General features: G+C 40.6%; 2 protein-coding genes across 5 annotated transcripts in view; one reads left to right on the forward strand and one right to left on the reverse strand.

Moving 5' to 3' along the window:
- The first annotated feature begins 60 nt into the window (after positions 1–60).
- On the forward strand, positions 61–14,210 carry cspp1a (centrosome and spindle pole associated protein 1a). 4 transcript variants are annotated; one of them, XM_019363162.2, is made up of 30 exons: positions 61–155; positions 831–906; positions 982–1,082; positions 1,197–1,294; positions 2,891–2,971; positions 3,512–3,613; positions 3,850–4,193; positions 4,311–4,388; positions 5,007–5,092; positions 5,195–5,291; positions 5,757–5,796; positions 6,010–6,338; positions 6,424–6,548; positions 7,178–7,265; positions 7,502–7,613; positions 7,703–7,850; positions 7,955–8,056; positions 8,167–8,225; positions 8,381–8,527; positions 8,646–8,786; positions 8,869–8,967; positions 9,052–9,109; positions 9,200–9,326; positions 10,109–10,242; positions 11,690–11,830; positions 11,905–11,939; positions 12,074–12,137; positions 12,662–12,753; positions 12,836–12,947; positions 13,271–14,210. In XM_019363162.2, the coding sequence occupies exons 3-30, from the start codon at positions 1,037–1,039 to the stop codon at positions 13,396–13,398; spliced, it is 3,213 nt and encodes a 1,070-aa protein (XP_019218707.1). In that variant the 5' UTR covers positions 61–155; positions 831–906; positions 982–1,036; the 3' UTR covers positions 13,399–14,210. The 4 variants fall into 4 exon arrangements, 3 of the variants coding, with proteins under 3 accessions (XP_019218707.1, XP_013123796.1, XP_005471879.1); XM_013268342.2 differs by having other exon boundaries at positions 999–1,082; XR_003221513.1 differs by lacking the exons at positions 61–155; positions 13,271–14,210 and adding an exon at positions 12,367–12,482 and having other exon boundaries at positions 165–906; positions 999–1,082; positions 12,836–12,872.
- Positions 13,864–16,075, reverse strand: part of arfgef1 (ADP-ribosylation factor guanine nucleotide-exchange factor 1 (brefeldin A-inhibited)) — a 50,830-nt gene continuing 48,618 nt past the window's right edge. Inside the window, 1 exon segment of the mRNA XM_019363161.2 lies at positions 13,864–15,262. Coding sequence (XP_019218706.1) covers positions 15,050–15,262 — 213 coding nt within the window. The 3' untranslated portion in view covers positions 13,864–15,049.

A 16,075-nucleotide genomic window follows, 5' to 3' on the forward strand; every position in this document is an offset into this window, starting at 1 on the left:
ATGATGATATTACATTCACTGATCATATTTTTATCGTATTTATTACTCTTATTAAAATATATTTACCCCTGTGACGGAAGCCATGGTTTAGTCCTGCGACGACGTCAAACTAACCGCTGGGGACGCACTGACATCTAGCGGCGCTTTTTAGAAAGGTACCTACATCTATCTGTGAGGGCTTTTTTCTTAGAGCCTCGGCATTGTACTTATACTGGGAGCTGAGGTTTTTAATGAGTCAATAAAACTAAAGCTAGTATTCATTAATTAGGCAATACTATTCTGGAAAAAGGCAGCAGCTAGTAAGTTAAAGAGCTACTAAATAGCCGAAAGGGCTGCTGGTTAAGGCTAGATGGTATCATTTTTAGACAACAGCAGTATGTTAAGTTTATTAACATGTTGTTGATAAACTTTGCCTGGTTTTATGTTGTTTAAAGACGATTAAAAAGAAACAGCAAATCAGATCCTAGTGTTAAATATTGCAGTTATTAAAGACTTAATATTTGGACTATATTAGATATATTTTCTTGAATGTTTGTGTTAGATGTGTTTGCTAGCCTCTCCCAGGAGAAGGTTTGTGTCATGGTTGCCCATGGCAACGGAATGACGCTTTGGGCTTAGCTCGCTGTCAAAGATCGGTCGGATAGATTTGAGCTGTGTGTGGAAATTTAAGAATTATTGATATATATCATCTTATTTGGGCTTCTTATTTGTCTAGCCAGAGTTACAGCCGAGCCTTAAAATAGACACGCATGTTTATATACCCCATTGTAAGTCCAATGTTTGCCTTATTGGGTGTATTGTGTATCACGATGGGACGTTTTTTTGAGAAGCATGAAGAGAAAACTCCCCGCCATATGTGATCAAGGACTTGCGAAGCAACGTTTATAGGCGTAAACTAATCAACCGGTGAGTAAAAAAAAAAAAAAAAAAGCAATTCTTTTAATCACATGTTGCTTGTTAATAAACAAATCGGTGTTTCAGCGAGTTTTTCTCCACAGTCAGGGTCAGATGGTGCAAATTACACAATGCTGTAAATATGACTTCAGCAGCAGCTCTAGGAGTAAACCCCAATCCCGACAGAGGTACTGTACAAGGCTGTAGTAGTGAATTGGCTGCATTATTTAAGCCTGTAGTGTTTAGTGAATAGTTTCCTGTTTTTATTGCACAGTCTACTCTATATATGCCGTATTTCCCAGGTATTGGCTTAAGTCATCTGCTGGGTACCGAGTATGAAAGGAAGAAGCAGAAACTTCAGCAGGAGCTCCAGCTGGACTACAGAAACTATATATCCAGGGTGTGATGACGCAAAATAAATAAATAAATAAAATTAAAATCTGAACATAAAATAATATATAATATATAGTTAATTTAGCCCAAACAATAGGAATTTACTGTTACATCAGGCATAATATTATATATAACCTATAAGAAAAGGTCTTAAATAAATCAGAATAGCTTATTAAAAATAAAATTTAAAAAAAAAAAAAAAAAAAACATGCCAAGACAAACTGGCTTAGTGAGGTAAAAGTTGTACAGTTAAAAAAAATGTTTAAAAAAAACAAAAAAAACCCAAAACAAAACAAGCGATCTCAATATAAAAAAACAGAAATAAACAACAGAGCACCACACAAAGGCATTAGAATAAAAACCTTTTACTGAGTTATTTTCATTCACTGTTGTAATAGATTGTTAAATAGTAGACTAAACAGTATATGAAAAATAATTAATCTAAAGTCAGAATATCAAGTTAAATAAAACTGGAAATCTTTGCTTAATGTAAGTGCCACCGAAGTGAAAATTATGAGAAAGATAATTATTTTATGTACTGCAATTTTTTTGAAGCCTGTGCTGAATTATTTAAAAGATTTGGTGTCTGATTAAACACGTGCTAATTTGCATACATATCCAATTGACAGAATGGAATAAAACACCTAAATGTGCATTTTAGACATTTCTTTTTCATTAGTGTTACATTTAAGACTTAATAAATCTTAAATGTTAATCTTAAAATTGACTGGAACACGAGAAGTTTTTATCTGGAATGACATATCAGAAATGGTTACGAAAATACATTCACCAGCCACTTTATTAGGTATACCTTCCTAACGCCACATTAGACCCATTTTGCCAATCTAAGTGGCATAGATTGAACAAGATTTTGGCTTATGACATGGTGGAGTATTTTCCTGCTGAAATCAGCGATCGGAAGATGGATATACTGTGGTCACACAACGATTGCCATGGTCAGCAACAATAATCATGTAGGCTGTATATATGTAGTATCATCAGTTGGTACTAAAGGGCCCAAAGTTTGCCAAGAAAACATCTCATACACCATTACACCACCACTATCTGCTTTAGCTTATCCACTTCAAGGTTCACAGATGCTCTCCTGCATACCTTGGTTATAACAAAGGGTTATTTGAGTTACTGTTTGTTTCCTATGAGTTTGAAGCAATCATTGCTATTCTTCCCTTATCTCACCTTTGGCATCAACAAGACATTTTCACCCAGAGAACTACTGTTCCCTGGATTCAGACTGTTCTCTGTAATTCCAGAGATGGTTGTGTGGGAAAATCCCAGTAGATCAGCAGTTTCTGAAATACTCAGACCAGTCCATCTGGCACCGGCAACCATGCCAAGTTGCTTAGATTACCTTCCTTCCCCATTCTGATGCTTGATTTGAGCTTCAGGTGATCGTCTTCACCGTGTCTACATGCCCAAATGCAATGAGCTGCCGCCATGTGATTGGCTGATTTGGTATTTGTATTAATGAGCAGCTGAACAGGTGTACCTAACAAAGTGGCTGGTGAGTTTATGTCTGTGTTTAACTAAGTTGTCTCTGTGTTGCATTTGCCGACACACAGCAAATCTCTTATTCTTCCTGCAGAAAACGGATCTGAAAAGTAGACAGCCTCAACAACAACTTCATGGAGTGTCACTACCGATTGATGAGAGGATATCTGTAAAGGTGTGCCTGCATTCGTTCGGTCATCAAAGTAGAGCTTTAGCTCTTCAGCTAGAACTGATATAAACTGCTGACTGCACAGTGCTGCGCGCTTCATGGCAGCTGATTTTCTTTGTATAAAACCGTGAACTTACAAACAAAAGTTAAGAGCAATTTCAGGTGTCTATATGTGCACGACAAGCTGAATGTTAATCAGTATTGATGCAAGCATTTTTGAAATATTGAGGCAAAATAAAAAATCCCCAAAACTCCATTATTGTAGGATTTTGAAGCATCCATCTAAGCTATCATGAGAGTGCTTAGTCTGAGTGATAATGCCTATTGGAAATTATTTATAGGTTTATTGTTTTGATTCCCAGCTCCTTCAGAAATAATATAACCTTAACCTCATCTTCATCTTGAATGTGTGCATGCAGAATATGTATCTTCTTTGGATAGAAGATGGTATTGTTTGAGTTTTGTATTTTCTTAAATTATAAGTGTCATATGAGCTTAACTGAGCGGTGTGGCTGCTTGTCTCTGACTTTTTGTTTTCTCTTGCAGGAAAAACTGAGAGAGGAGAGAAATAAAGAATACAACCTCTTCCTCCAAGAACAAGCTCAAATCAGAACGCTAAAGAGGAGAACATCTTCTGTCAGTCCCAAGGTAAGAAGATTGATGACTCAATAGGCAGATCGTGCACAATAACACTAGTGTGTTTGGTGCAATAATCCATGCAATTTTTATACCACACTTTAAAGGATTCTCTATCACTAGAAATGCCTCCATTTATCAGGTAGCTACAGCTCACTGAGTACTTGAAAGATAAATAATGAAAAGCACTCTGTTACAAAGTAAATCTTTTTTCACATTGAATTTCTTCCTCACATTTTCATTCTCAGCGTGGACAGATTCAGGCTTCAGATGGCTTGAAAATTTCTCCCCCTGCCTCCCCCCTGTCATCCCATCACAAGCATACCCACACAAACATAGTCCCCATTCACAACGAGAGGAAAGATGCTTCCACTCTGACCGAGGTGTTCAACGATGGAGAAATCGGGAATCAAGTTCAGAGGCGGCGAAGACGCTGGCAAATCCACAGAGCCGAGCCCTACAGCTCTGAAGACGAGCTAAACACTGACAGAGGGGATGAGTTTGATTTGAGATACAGGAGGAGGAAGGACAGGCACACTCAAGAGCCTGAGTACAAAGAGGAGATGACAGCGCAAGAGTGCAGAGTGAAGAAGTATCCATTTTTTTCTGGAAAATGATTTGAATTACTGGTAGTTTCATCCATTACCATATAAATGAGATCAGATTGCTCCTCTGCCAAATTTCACTGTCCTGTCTGTTTCTATGGCAGGGCTTCTCAGGACATAAAGGAGACAGCGGCTTCTACAGTTTCTGATCAGAAGACCAATGATACAATTTTGAAGTCAGAGTAAGCAAGTTTATTTTTTTGAGCCCTGCTTCTAGAAAGTTGTTAATGATCTCAGCTCCTAACTGTACACTAGGAATAATGTTAGCTTACAGATGCTTTGCCCTGGGCGACTGGTTTTGCAGCAGTGTGATTTATAATGATGAAACAGTGTTCACGTGCAGACGTGGGCAGCCAATAACATCCCCCTGGAAAGTCTCATAAATTTTCAGAATCAATACCATCAGTACCATAATTAATTATACTGGTATCTGCTGCCATATTCAGCTATTGCTCTTCAGCACTTCTTTTGCCTGCTGTTGCATTTCATTGTTCCTGAACTACACTCAGTAACCTGGTAACATGTGGTGCTGTGATAGAGAGTGAGCCTTGACCCTTCTCCAGGCAAACAATTGCTCACCCTAGAGTTTATTAGAAGAGCTGGATTGATGAAGCACAAGAATTTGCTCTCTGTCTCTGAGTTATAGACCTCAAAGCTGTGCAGCCAGTGTGTGACATAAAATCGTAGCTGGGTGTGGCTTAAAGAGGAAGTTATTGCAGTGATGTTATCCTTACATGCTGTCAGTAATTGGGTGACTCTTATGGAGAGCCCCATTCTGTTTGTGTATCTGTATTCAATAGTCTTCAAGTGCCAGCCAGCATGAAGATGGCCGCAAGATCTGCTGTCAGGAAGGATAAGGCTGATTTTGCTACTGGACTCCTGATAGGTAAAAAACATTCTTACTACACAGATAATTTATGCAATTTATCGATTAAAGTCATATTTCAGAACTTGAGCAGTATTTTAATGACTCTACGTCTTGATGCAGGAGCAACAGAAGAGCAGGAGATCACTCAGATGAGGAAAGAACAATACAGGCAGGAGTTACTGAGACAAATTGCTGAAAAGCAGAGGAAGAAGATGGAGTAAGTATTTATTCTCAAAAATCATCATTTTCATCAGAGTCTTTTCAACTAGCTTAACCCTTATGATCTACAAAGCATGAAATCTTACTACTGATCGCTGGTCACCTCTCTCCTTAACCTAGAAAAGAACTGTCGAAGCTAGGTTAAGAAGAGAAGTGATGAGAGTTAGAGGGGGCAAGGATGAGATGTGTGGAGAGGAGGGATAGTAGATATATTGGACAAATGGTGTTGAAGATGAAGCTACCAGGCAGGAGAAAACGAGGAAGACCACAGAGAAGATTTATGGCTGTCGTGAAGGAGGACATGCAGAGGGTTGGTGTGACAGAGGAGGATGCTAGGGATAGGGTGAGATGGAGGCTGTTGATCATGTTGTGAAGACCCCTAAGGGAGCAGCTGAATAAAACAGAAGACATAGAAAACAACATCAAGCCTGTGACGTTGTTCTCTGTCCTTTTTTTTCTTTAGGGAGAAAAGACTTGAGCTGAGAGTTGACCCTGAGAAAGAGGTAGGAGAATAGCATTAAAAGATCTGGCTAGCAAAACCTTTAAACAGCAGAAACATAATGTTTGTGTCAGGTCTGGATTTGTTATTATAACTTTCATAGCTTGTGGAGTCTTGGAGAAATTTCTTGAAAAAAGTGCCACCCAATCTTATTCTCGATATATATGTTGTCTTTTTTTTGATGATTGTGTTCTGGACCACACATAATCTGTTCCAGCCTGACCGGATACAGCAGCTAGGGTCTGTGAATCGTCACTATAACAGCCTGAGCCAGGATGTTCTTCACAAGCTAGGAAAAGATCTAGAGGCCGAAGGGAAGCACCTAAATGCCAGTCTTGAAAATAGCAAACCCACTGAGAATGCAGATGAGAGAGCCCCCCCAGGAAAGTCCCAGGTGGACTTCATTACAGCTCTCACACAACTGCCTGGGAAGACTGTGCCTTCAAATGGGATGGAATTACTGCAAGGTGTCCCCTCACTGGACTATTTTAGTGAGGACTACCACAGAGACTTCTCAAACATCCTAGGAGAGGTGACCATCCCAAGGTAGCTCACATTTGCTTCGATTAAATGAATAAAATTAGCAGCCCTGCTATACACTCACTGGAGTGTTGGTAACTCTGTTTTTCAGGGTTCCGAGTGTTGCTCCTCCTTTACCTCCCATTGTACCTCACAATTACAAGACTCCATATGATGCAGATTATTACTACTATGGATCCAGGAATCCATTAGATCCTCATCTTCCTCACAATCCAAGTAATGTAACTATCTGTTTTCACAAATATGTATTTACTAAATGTTTCTTGTTTTTATTCCCCATTTTTTTTAGACTTATGTTGTTGATTATTGCCAGCAGTTTTTAAAGCAAGCTGTAGTTTTTAAATACAACAAAAAGCAGACAACGACTGGTTTGATTTCACTGTGGTGATGTTTAGATTGCTGGAGTTGAAAAACATGTTGCTATCCAGTTTGTGTGAAGTCAGCATTACAAAGAAACTGCAACAACCTATTGACAAAATTAAAATAAGCCCTTATATTTACTGTGATAGATGACCTGCTGCACTTAACGCAACTGTCACCTCCTTGCAAATCACAAGAATGTTGCTTTAAGCTTTAGAAAAGCTTAAAGCAACATTCATGAAAACAGTAATGTTAAATATAACATTTCTGTTTATCCTTTTCTAAGGCTTAAGGCAACATTAATGATAATACTATATACGAGTGGCGTTTTTGGTTACAGTTATTTCTTTTCTATTTTAATATTACTGCCAAATTCCTGCCCTTTATTTGAGCTTTGTTTGTGGCAGTCAGTGGCAGCAGATAGTTAATGAAGCTCTTGAATCGTGTGCATTCTTTATCTTATATTTTTGTACTTTCTACATCAGATGGTCTGCCCGGGGGGAATCGGCAGTCTGAGAATTCCAAGATTCTGTCTCAGAGAACACGTCCTCTCAGATCCAGTGGCCACAATGAGTCAGTGACCTTCCCAGCACCTTTGTTTTTTTTTGTAAAACATGTTAATTTTTTTCAGCATGTTGATGTTAATATAGATTTTATTCAGTAAATCTGCGTTAAATGCCCTCATCTCTGTTAGGAGCAACCCAGTAGATCTTTTCTGTCTTCCGGAAGAGGGTCTTCACAAACTGAATGCCTATCACTACCTTCTGTACTTATATCTCCTTGCCATTTGCTACTCTATCTGCTTCCAGAGAAACTCATCAACATGGAGCATCTGCTCTGGTTTTTGGAGAACTTCATGCAGAAAAGTCAAAGCAGAGGAGAGAGAGTGTACTGAGCTACCAAGAGACACTCAGACAGCAGGTGCATTGTTATAGCTCCATGAAGAGAGCACATGTTCTATTGTAGCTGTGTCATGGTTTCATCCTTTTAAAATTGTGTCTGGGGCCCAGATTAAAGAAAGAGAGGAGCACAGAAGAATAGAGAAAGAAGAAGCAGCACGACTCAATGCCAAGATAGAGGCTGAGATGAAGGCATACAACCCCTGGGGGAGAAGTGGAGGAGGCGCTCCGATTAGAGACCAAAAAGGCAACCTTGTTAGTAAGTTTTATTGTAATGGTGTTCACTGGAGGTAAGATAATTTAATATGTTTGATCAACGGCTATCGATGTAACATGTTTTAATGAATGTTTTGCTGCCTTTAGGTGACCTGAATCAGATGCACAGGATCAATGAGGCATCATATAGGAATCCTGTGCCCACTCCTGGCACTGAAACTAGTTCTCCCATTTCCCATCGACTAACAGGTAATGTTATCTTCCTCATATTTCAGTGGCTGTGCATTTTATATGCTTTGTAGATCTATAGCTTATGGCTTTCTGTCTTTTCTGTTTTAAATTGTTTTTCACCTTTATAGGTTTCAAGGATGAGACACTTCAACAGCAGGACAGTTACAGAGCAGCCCTGAAACAGCAGGTAGGCCCGGGCCCTCAGTCTGTAGATGGATGATAGAAGAGGGTACTGATCAACTGCAGGATGAAATGAAATGCTTTTAGACTTACAACAACCTGTATTCCTTAGCACTTTTTAAAAAAAGTTGTAAATTAACTGTAACTATGCATTTCAAACAGATAGAAGGAAACAAGAGAAAACAGGAAGAGGAAAGAGAACGGATTAGGATTGAGGAGGAGAAAGAAGAGAAGAGGCTGGCCATCGAGAGGGCACGCTTACAGGAGGAATATGAGGAGGAGCAAAGGAAAGAGAAAAGGAGGACTGAGGTGACGAGCTTGTTTCTTTTATAAAGAGTCCTTCATCATTTCTCCTTCTTTATAGTTAAGAGTGGGTTCCGTTACAATGGAGTGGACTTTGAGAAATAGTTTTATCTACTCTCTGCAGCATAAGCTGAAAAACCAAGGCTGGATCCATGAAGCTGAAACACATCGTGAGAAGCAAGAAAAGGTGGTGAGGCAGGAAAGAGAGACTAAGAAGGTACCTCAGACCACCAGGGTGGAGAAAGACTCACGGTTGAATTATGAGGTACGGTGAGCACGAAAAGACAGGAGTGCTTTAGCTCGCTGTGTCTTTGTCAAAGAATGACATTTTACTTGTTGTCCTGCAGAGGCAGCCCTCTCCGCCTGTCCCAACCTTGCAGAAAAAGCTGGCAAATCTTGCGCCATCTAGGCCCTCCTCTGTTTTGAGCCAGCGCTCATCCAGAACTGTGAGTAACTCATCACAAAGGCTGAAAATATGTTCACATTTTGCCCTTTATGATAACTCTATAATAAAAAAAATGCATTCACAGAATCGCTCGGTGTCAGCACCGCACCACCGACCACCCGATAAAATTCCCAGCCAGCAGGGTAAGATTTGTCTTAACCTCTGTGCGTGCAAATCATAAACATTTATTTTTCCGATCCTTGCTCTGCCTTCACTCCCCTGTCGTGCTTCAGATGATCAACAGGAAGTGATCAGAAAGCTGTCAGCCCTCTGTAGTTATCTGAGGAAAGAGCAGCGACAACTGGAGGTTCAGATGGGTCGCACAGATTCACACGAGACCCACTACAATCTGGTAAACAGGTACTGCAGTCAGGCAGCACTGAACAGCAGGGGGATGTGTGCAGGTACAACAGAGCCAAAATAACAGGGATTTCTATTTTTGTGCCAGGCTTACAATCAGTCATTTAGAGACGCTGCTATGTTGAATTTAACCCAATTAACCCCCAGATGTTGTGAGGTGAAGACACAATACTAACTCTGGGCTGTTAAAGTGTGATCTTGATTTGATATTTGTAGTGAAATATGTATTACTGTGCTCGGAAAAAATGAAGTGACCCATGTCTTTGCTCAGTGAATTGCTGTGGAGCTCTACAGTAGCAATGTTGCTACTTATAATATTCTCAACCCATTATTACCAGGCCCAGCATGATATGTCGAGTAACTGCATCCCTCCCTGCTAAATTACAGGAATGTTTTACAAGCCACTTGTTAATCTGTGCTTGTATTCAAGTTTACAGCAAATCATCTGAGAAATGCCTTTGAACTGGTGCCAGTTTCTGGGCTTTTCTTTTGTCACAGACTGCTCACACAGAAGGACCAGTGCTTTAGGGAACATAAAAGCGTTGGAATGTATTAGCAAGTACGGGTCAAGCGTAATGCCCTCATTGTTTTATAGCAATGCTGAATTAATTTATGTCACTGCAGGACAGTGCAGCAGGTGGAGCTAATGTTATAGTTACTGTGCACAACTAGAAAGCATTTTGCATAGTGAACTGCTGCCAAGTTTTCAGAGAGACATTTGTTTGTTATTAGAGGTAGTTGTTCTGTTCAATTTGGGATTTTCCTCCTTTGCTCATGTGTAGAAGACGACCAAGGGCGGATGCCCTTAAATCTGCACATAGAGAAGCTGTCCTGTCTTCAGCTAGGAGTCCTTCTCCAGCTGACGCACATGCTAACAGGCAAAACATCAGGGAGTTCATCCAGCTTAAACACAGAGGTAATAAAAGACACGGCTTTGACACAGCTTTTAATGCTTCTTTGAACCACAGGCATTCTTACAATGTTCCAACCTGCAGTAAGTCTGATTTAATTTTCATTGCACAAACAATAATAGATTCAGGAATGTATTCACGGGAAGAGGCTGGCAAAGAAAAAGCGGGATAGTCAGAGAGCTGAAGAAAAGAGTAGTGGAAGGCTAAGTGCACAGCAAAGAGAGAGGTGACCCTGGTAAAGGAAAAGGCTTGTAGTCAGTTGTATGTGAGGCTGGACACTAAGGAGAAAATGACTTGTAATGAATGACTAGGCAGAGAAATTGTGCTGGAAGAGATGTCCACCGGATTAGAGTGATGAAGTATAGAGATGGAAATGTGCTAATGTGAAGAGAGTGTGTTGAAAAGATGGAAGGGGTACTTCAAGGAGCTCATGAATGGAATTAATGATAGAAAGTGGATGAAAATGGAGTTAGAGAATCAGCAAGGAGTAAGTGAGGGCAACTCTGAAGAGGATGGAGACGGGAGGCATCGAGAGGTCTAGGAGCGAGGGCTGTGGACTTTTGAACCAGAGTGTTTAACACAATCTTGGAGAGTGAGAGGATTTCTGAGGAATGGAGATGACGTGTAACCGTACCAATTTTAAAGAACAGGGTTGAGGTGAAGAGAGTAACTACAAAGGAATAAGATGGAGAAGTGTAGAGAAGGACTGATTGAGTTGCACTGTCTTTGTGGATATCATAAGGTGCCAAGACAGCAACTCTGGTGCTACATGAGGAAGTCCTGAGGGGCGGAGAAGTATGTGATGGTGGTGCAGGGCATATAGCACAACAAGACAATGGTGAAGTGTGCGGTGGGAGTGACAGTTGGGGGTGAGATTACATCAGAGATAGGCTCTGAGCCCCTTCTTGTTTGCACTGGTGACAGAGAGGCTGACAGATGAGATCAGGCAAGAGTCTCTGTGGATGATGATGTTTGCAGACGACCACAGAAAAGATTCATGGATGAAGTGAAGGAGGACATGCAGGGGGTTGCTGTGACACAGGAGGATGCTAGAAATAGGGAGATCGAGGCAGATCCACTGTGGCGACCTCTAAAGGGAGCAACGGAAAGAAGAAGCACAAATACGTCTAATAATGCTTCTTTTACGCTCAATACTAAATTACGTAGAGGAAGTCAGTGTTCTTATAAGTGTGGAGGATGCCAAATGGTTTAGACTTTTAATTGGTGCTCTATCTCCCTTTACCTAAACCAAAACTTTCATCTCATGAGAGGCATCGGTCAGTGACGGACAGTTAAAGGACTAGATGGGTTTTTTGGCTTCACTAAACACTTTTTTTTTGCTTTGTGTTTATTATTGTACTGATGCAAATATTTAATTTATTAGTCAATTGCTTGTCCTAGAGCTGCCCTATAGTAACAATCCCTGATGTGACGTAGCTTGCTTTTATCCAGCAGATACGACATCTCGTGAGGAGGTTCGAACCCTGTACCCTGACCCTCCCGCTGACGCGCAAAGTCTGGACATCCAGCAGCAGGCCCTTCTACGTGAACAACAGCACAAAATCAGGCTAATGAAGAGACAGGAAGATGGTGGTCAGTGAGCAAATACAAATCAGTTTCACTTCAAATGTTTGTCCTCTAACTCCTCCTTCTGTCTTCCTCTGTAGACTTCTTGGGCCATCAACTAGGTCATTATTATCCTGTAAGTGATCAGCACATTACACAGTAACTATATTCTGCACTTTCACCCTGGCAGATAATTCAGTCTTGCATGGCTTAATTTTGTTAATTGTAGAGATTTTATTGTTTTCTGTCTGCATTCGTGTCTCCTCCCAGATCAAGAACCCTGGACGTGCCACTCACAGAAACCCCATATTGCCATCAGAGAGTTCTTTTATTGGTGAGTTTGGCAGAACGTGGTCTGTCTGTAAAAACAGTCTTTCTCATTTATTTCCCTTCTTGTGTTCACATGACTGGGGACACAATAGATTTAGAAAAAAAATCCCAAAAGCACCAGATGTTTTACATAAAGGTGACACGGTTTGGGAAGTCCACTACATACAGCCTCATAATACCTTTCTACAACACTCTGTGTGCCAGGCCAATTTAGCTCTTGGTTTCTCTGCCAGGCTAACTGGTGCATGCCAGCCAGCTGTCTGTGTTGCAGCTGGTGCCAGTGCTGGATGCAAGGTGACTACGCCAGCTGCAGGGTGGTGATAGCAGACTCCCAGAGCACAGGGAATTGGTACATTAGAGAAAAAAAAAAAAGCCTAATGGCTTTTGAATACTTTTCCTCAAGCTCAGGGTTTTCCCACTATTTTCATATTATGCATGCATAAACGGAATAAAGTTTAGGTCCCTAACATCTGTTTAGCTGTAAAGACATTTGCAATAAATGATACATGGCTATTGGGTTTTTGTCAGATTACAGTGGTGAGGCACGTGAGCAGAGATCCCCTCAACCATCAGCAGAGCACCAGGAGAGGACGGTCCCAAGGAGGAGACTTAACTATGATGTATGTCTGATATGCATCGTGTTTTACTAAGATCAAAAGGATCACCATCATTAAGATATCAAAGCTCTGCATATATTTACAGGAGGTGGCTGACAAGGGGGGTGATAATCTGCCAGCAGTACCCAGTCTCAACAACCAGAACAAACGCCACATTACGAGGCCAGACTCCCACTCTGGTGATCACAGCATAAAAGGTAAGACGAAAGAATTCACTACAGGAAGCATTTAAATAATCAGGCTTATAACTAGTATAGCAAGTGGGAGCTAATCTTAAACACCTTATAAATTAGTGAAACATAAAAAGCGTGCCACTTTATATACTTGTTGGCTTTTAGCAACATGTGTAGAAGTCTCTACCTAAACCTTTGCTGCCTCAGCCAAATTGAGACGGTGCTAAACCAAAATGTAGAAATAAAAATACATAAACAAAAATGGACATACGCCAAATTTTAAGCGTTTTTTAGTATCCTTAAAAAAAAAGAAAAAGATGTGATGGATAGGCCCCTGTACTCTACAGACTGGCTGCCCGGTGATGAAGCGGACGTGTCGTCGCTGGGCTCTGCTATGGGGAGGCGCATCTCTGTGGACACTGTTGCCACGGAACTGTGGCTGCGGCCCGGAACGTCAGATGCTGTAAAGCAGTGAGGCTGTAGCGACAGGATAAACAGCAGGATGGGAGCTCCACACAGACTTAAACACTGCATTGCACCGCTCCCATTGGTGGCTCTCTAAACTGGAAATGCACAGCCACCTTTTCTGCAAATGCAGGTGAGGGTTCTCATGAGAACTGATGTCCTTCCTGTGCAGTGCTTTACTGACTTACACTTTACTTGTGTGCTGTTTCTATTTGCTCTCATTGGAGACCAGACTCTGTAAAAACATTAATACTATTAGATCACAGAAGAAACAGTTAATACAAAACTCACTGTGGCCAATTCCTCTTTACCTTCTACATTTAGCACATTAAAATTTTGTAAAGGTGGGATTCAGTTAATGAATAAAGTCATGGTGTTTTTGAGCAATAAAAATGTTACTGTAATGTTGTCCTGGCTGATCATTATTAAACAGCTGGCAGCAACTGTAATTCAGTGATTCAGCATTTCAAATCAACCAAGTTCAAAAACTTTATTGACCTAGAACCTGATTAGAATGCCAGATGATGTATTGTACAGAAAGTTGTACATATTCTTTTGCAACATAGAAAACTTTACATTGCTGTATCATATACATTTTGTTTTCTACATCCATGAGCAGGAATGCACCCCAGTCATACTTAAAGCACAGCTAACATTTGTCATTTTCTCTATACATATATCTTTCCCCCAGACCAAAGAAAAAAAACCATTAAATATATTATTAACTTCTGATTTTTGTACACAAGAGTGAAAACTAAACTCACATGAAAACAGACTAGTGACTCAAAAAAGCAGCTAGAATCAGTTTGCTGTCGTCTTCCAGTTATAGAAGCCCCGTTATCGTCTATTTCGGTTAAAAACCTCATAACATATAAAATGGAATAATTTAACCCATCACTTTCCGCGGTCTTAGTTTAATTACAAATCGTACTGTTTAGGACAATCTGCAGGAGGTGGTACAGTCAAATAAATTATCACAAAAGTAAAATCTCCAGTGCATTTGAAAAACAAAAACAAAACAGATCAAGTGCAGCAAATCCAGAGAAGAAAAAAAAAATTAAACAAAAATAAAAGAAATTTAGTGTTATAAGATTATATTACACAGCGGCAGATCAGATCTGTACAACTAGTATCATCCAAGAGGCTATCCATACTAATGTTAGCCATCTGCAGTGCAGACAGAGAGATCATTACTATCAACGTGTGACAAACGTCACTGTCATAGTTGCAGAATGTCTTTTTGCATGTTGCTGAAACCATTCATTCTTTCTTTTAAATATACAGTAAGAAGCACACTTTTTTTTTTTTATATCTTCCTTCTGAGCAGATCAGAGATATGGATAACTGTCAGTTGGTTATCAGTAGTTTTATCCAGTAGAGGCATCGCTACACCTGGTACAAGACATGTTTTTATAGTGTTAGCAAGGACTCCGTCTGGGCTGTTTGTGTGTACAGGCGTGTCTGTGTGTGTGGTGACAGGGTTAAGGGAGCGGGTGGATGTTAACAGATAGCTGACTGACAGTCAGCCATTTTTAAATCAAGTGTTCGGCATAAAAACACACCGAGGCCCCTGAGGCAGCACAGAGCACCAGCACGGCCACGCAAATCTACGACGGAGGCCTCGGTAGAGCTTCGTGCTCCAGGCTGTTTGCGGTGCAGTGTCACTGGGCCTCCTCCCCAGCCTCCTCCCCAACCTCCATGTCAGTCTCTGGCTCACGGGCCTGCTGAGGCTCTGGCTCAGGCAGCTGTGCAATGTTAAACACGATGCCGATACGCAGGTAAAACTTTCTTAGGATAGCTCGGAGCTCGGGGATCAGGTCGAACTGCATGATCTCACACAGGAGAGGGTAGTATCTGGATGCATGAGCTTTGAACTACAAGTGGAGGTGAGATGAGAGAGCAGGGAAGAGACAGAGGAAGACAATGAGAAGTTAGATCTTTAAGCACATGCTCATATTCTTTTTGATGCACACAAAAATCTACAAAGAGAAATCTGTAATGGCCCAGTCACACTAGAGTGAAAACAGGATGACAACCTCACTGTGACTAGGAAAAATAAATAAACAAAAAAAACAAATCACTGGGACTGAATTTAATTTTTTTGCGTTGGGTGACTAATTCCAGGTTTTTTCAGTGACTAGTTTTGTTCACAGGGTGATTTGACAGGTTGCCTTGTGGGAGGCAGCAGAGAAATAATCACTCACAAACAAATTTGCAAAGGTTTGTAAATAAATGCCGCCTCATTCATAAATGCACAGACTGCCAACATGCTGCTGATGAATGCAACTTGTCTGCAATCTCTTTGCATTAGGGAACTTGACTTGACTGGCTGCCAATTGGTTGTAATCTGGTTATATATTTATATATGAAAGCAAGGTTACAAAGTGTTTGTGTTCTTTTGCAGTCAAATTGCATCAATTTTTGTGGAGGACTTTCTGAGGTTCTGGTTGGACTGAGCATAAGGTGGCATAGATGACAACAGATCTTTCCCCCGATTTATCACAGTTAATTGCCAAGTTATCACTAACACATTGCATGTAAATACCAATTTGACCCCATTTACTTGCAAACAGACCTAATTCTGTCTCATTTCCATTTTATTATCATCTTGATGCACCAAGGTTGCTTTGAATACAGCAACTGACTGCATCTTTGAAGCATCTATTTCAAAGGCAATAAGATGAGTT

Source organism: Oreochromis niloticus, linkage group LG9, assembly GCF_001858045.2.
Source record: "Oreochromis niloticus isolate F11D_XX linkage group LG9, O_niloticus_UMD_NMBU, whole genome shotgun sequence".
In the NCBI taxonomy this organism is placed as follows: Eukaryota; Metazoa; Chordata; class Actinopteri; order Cichliformes; family Cichlidae; genus Oreochromis; species Oreochromis niloticus.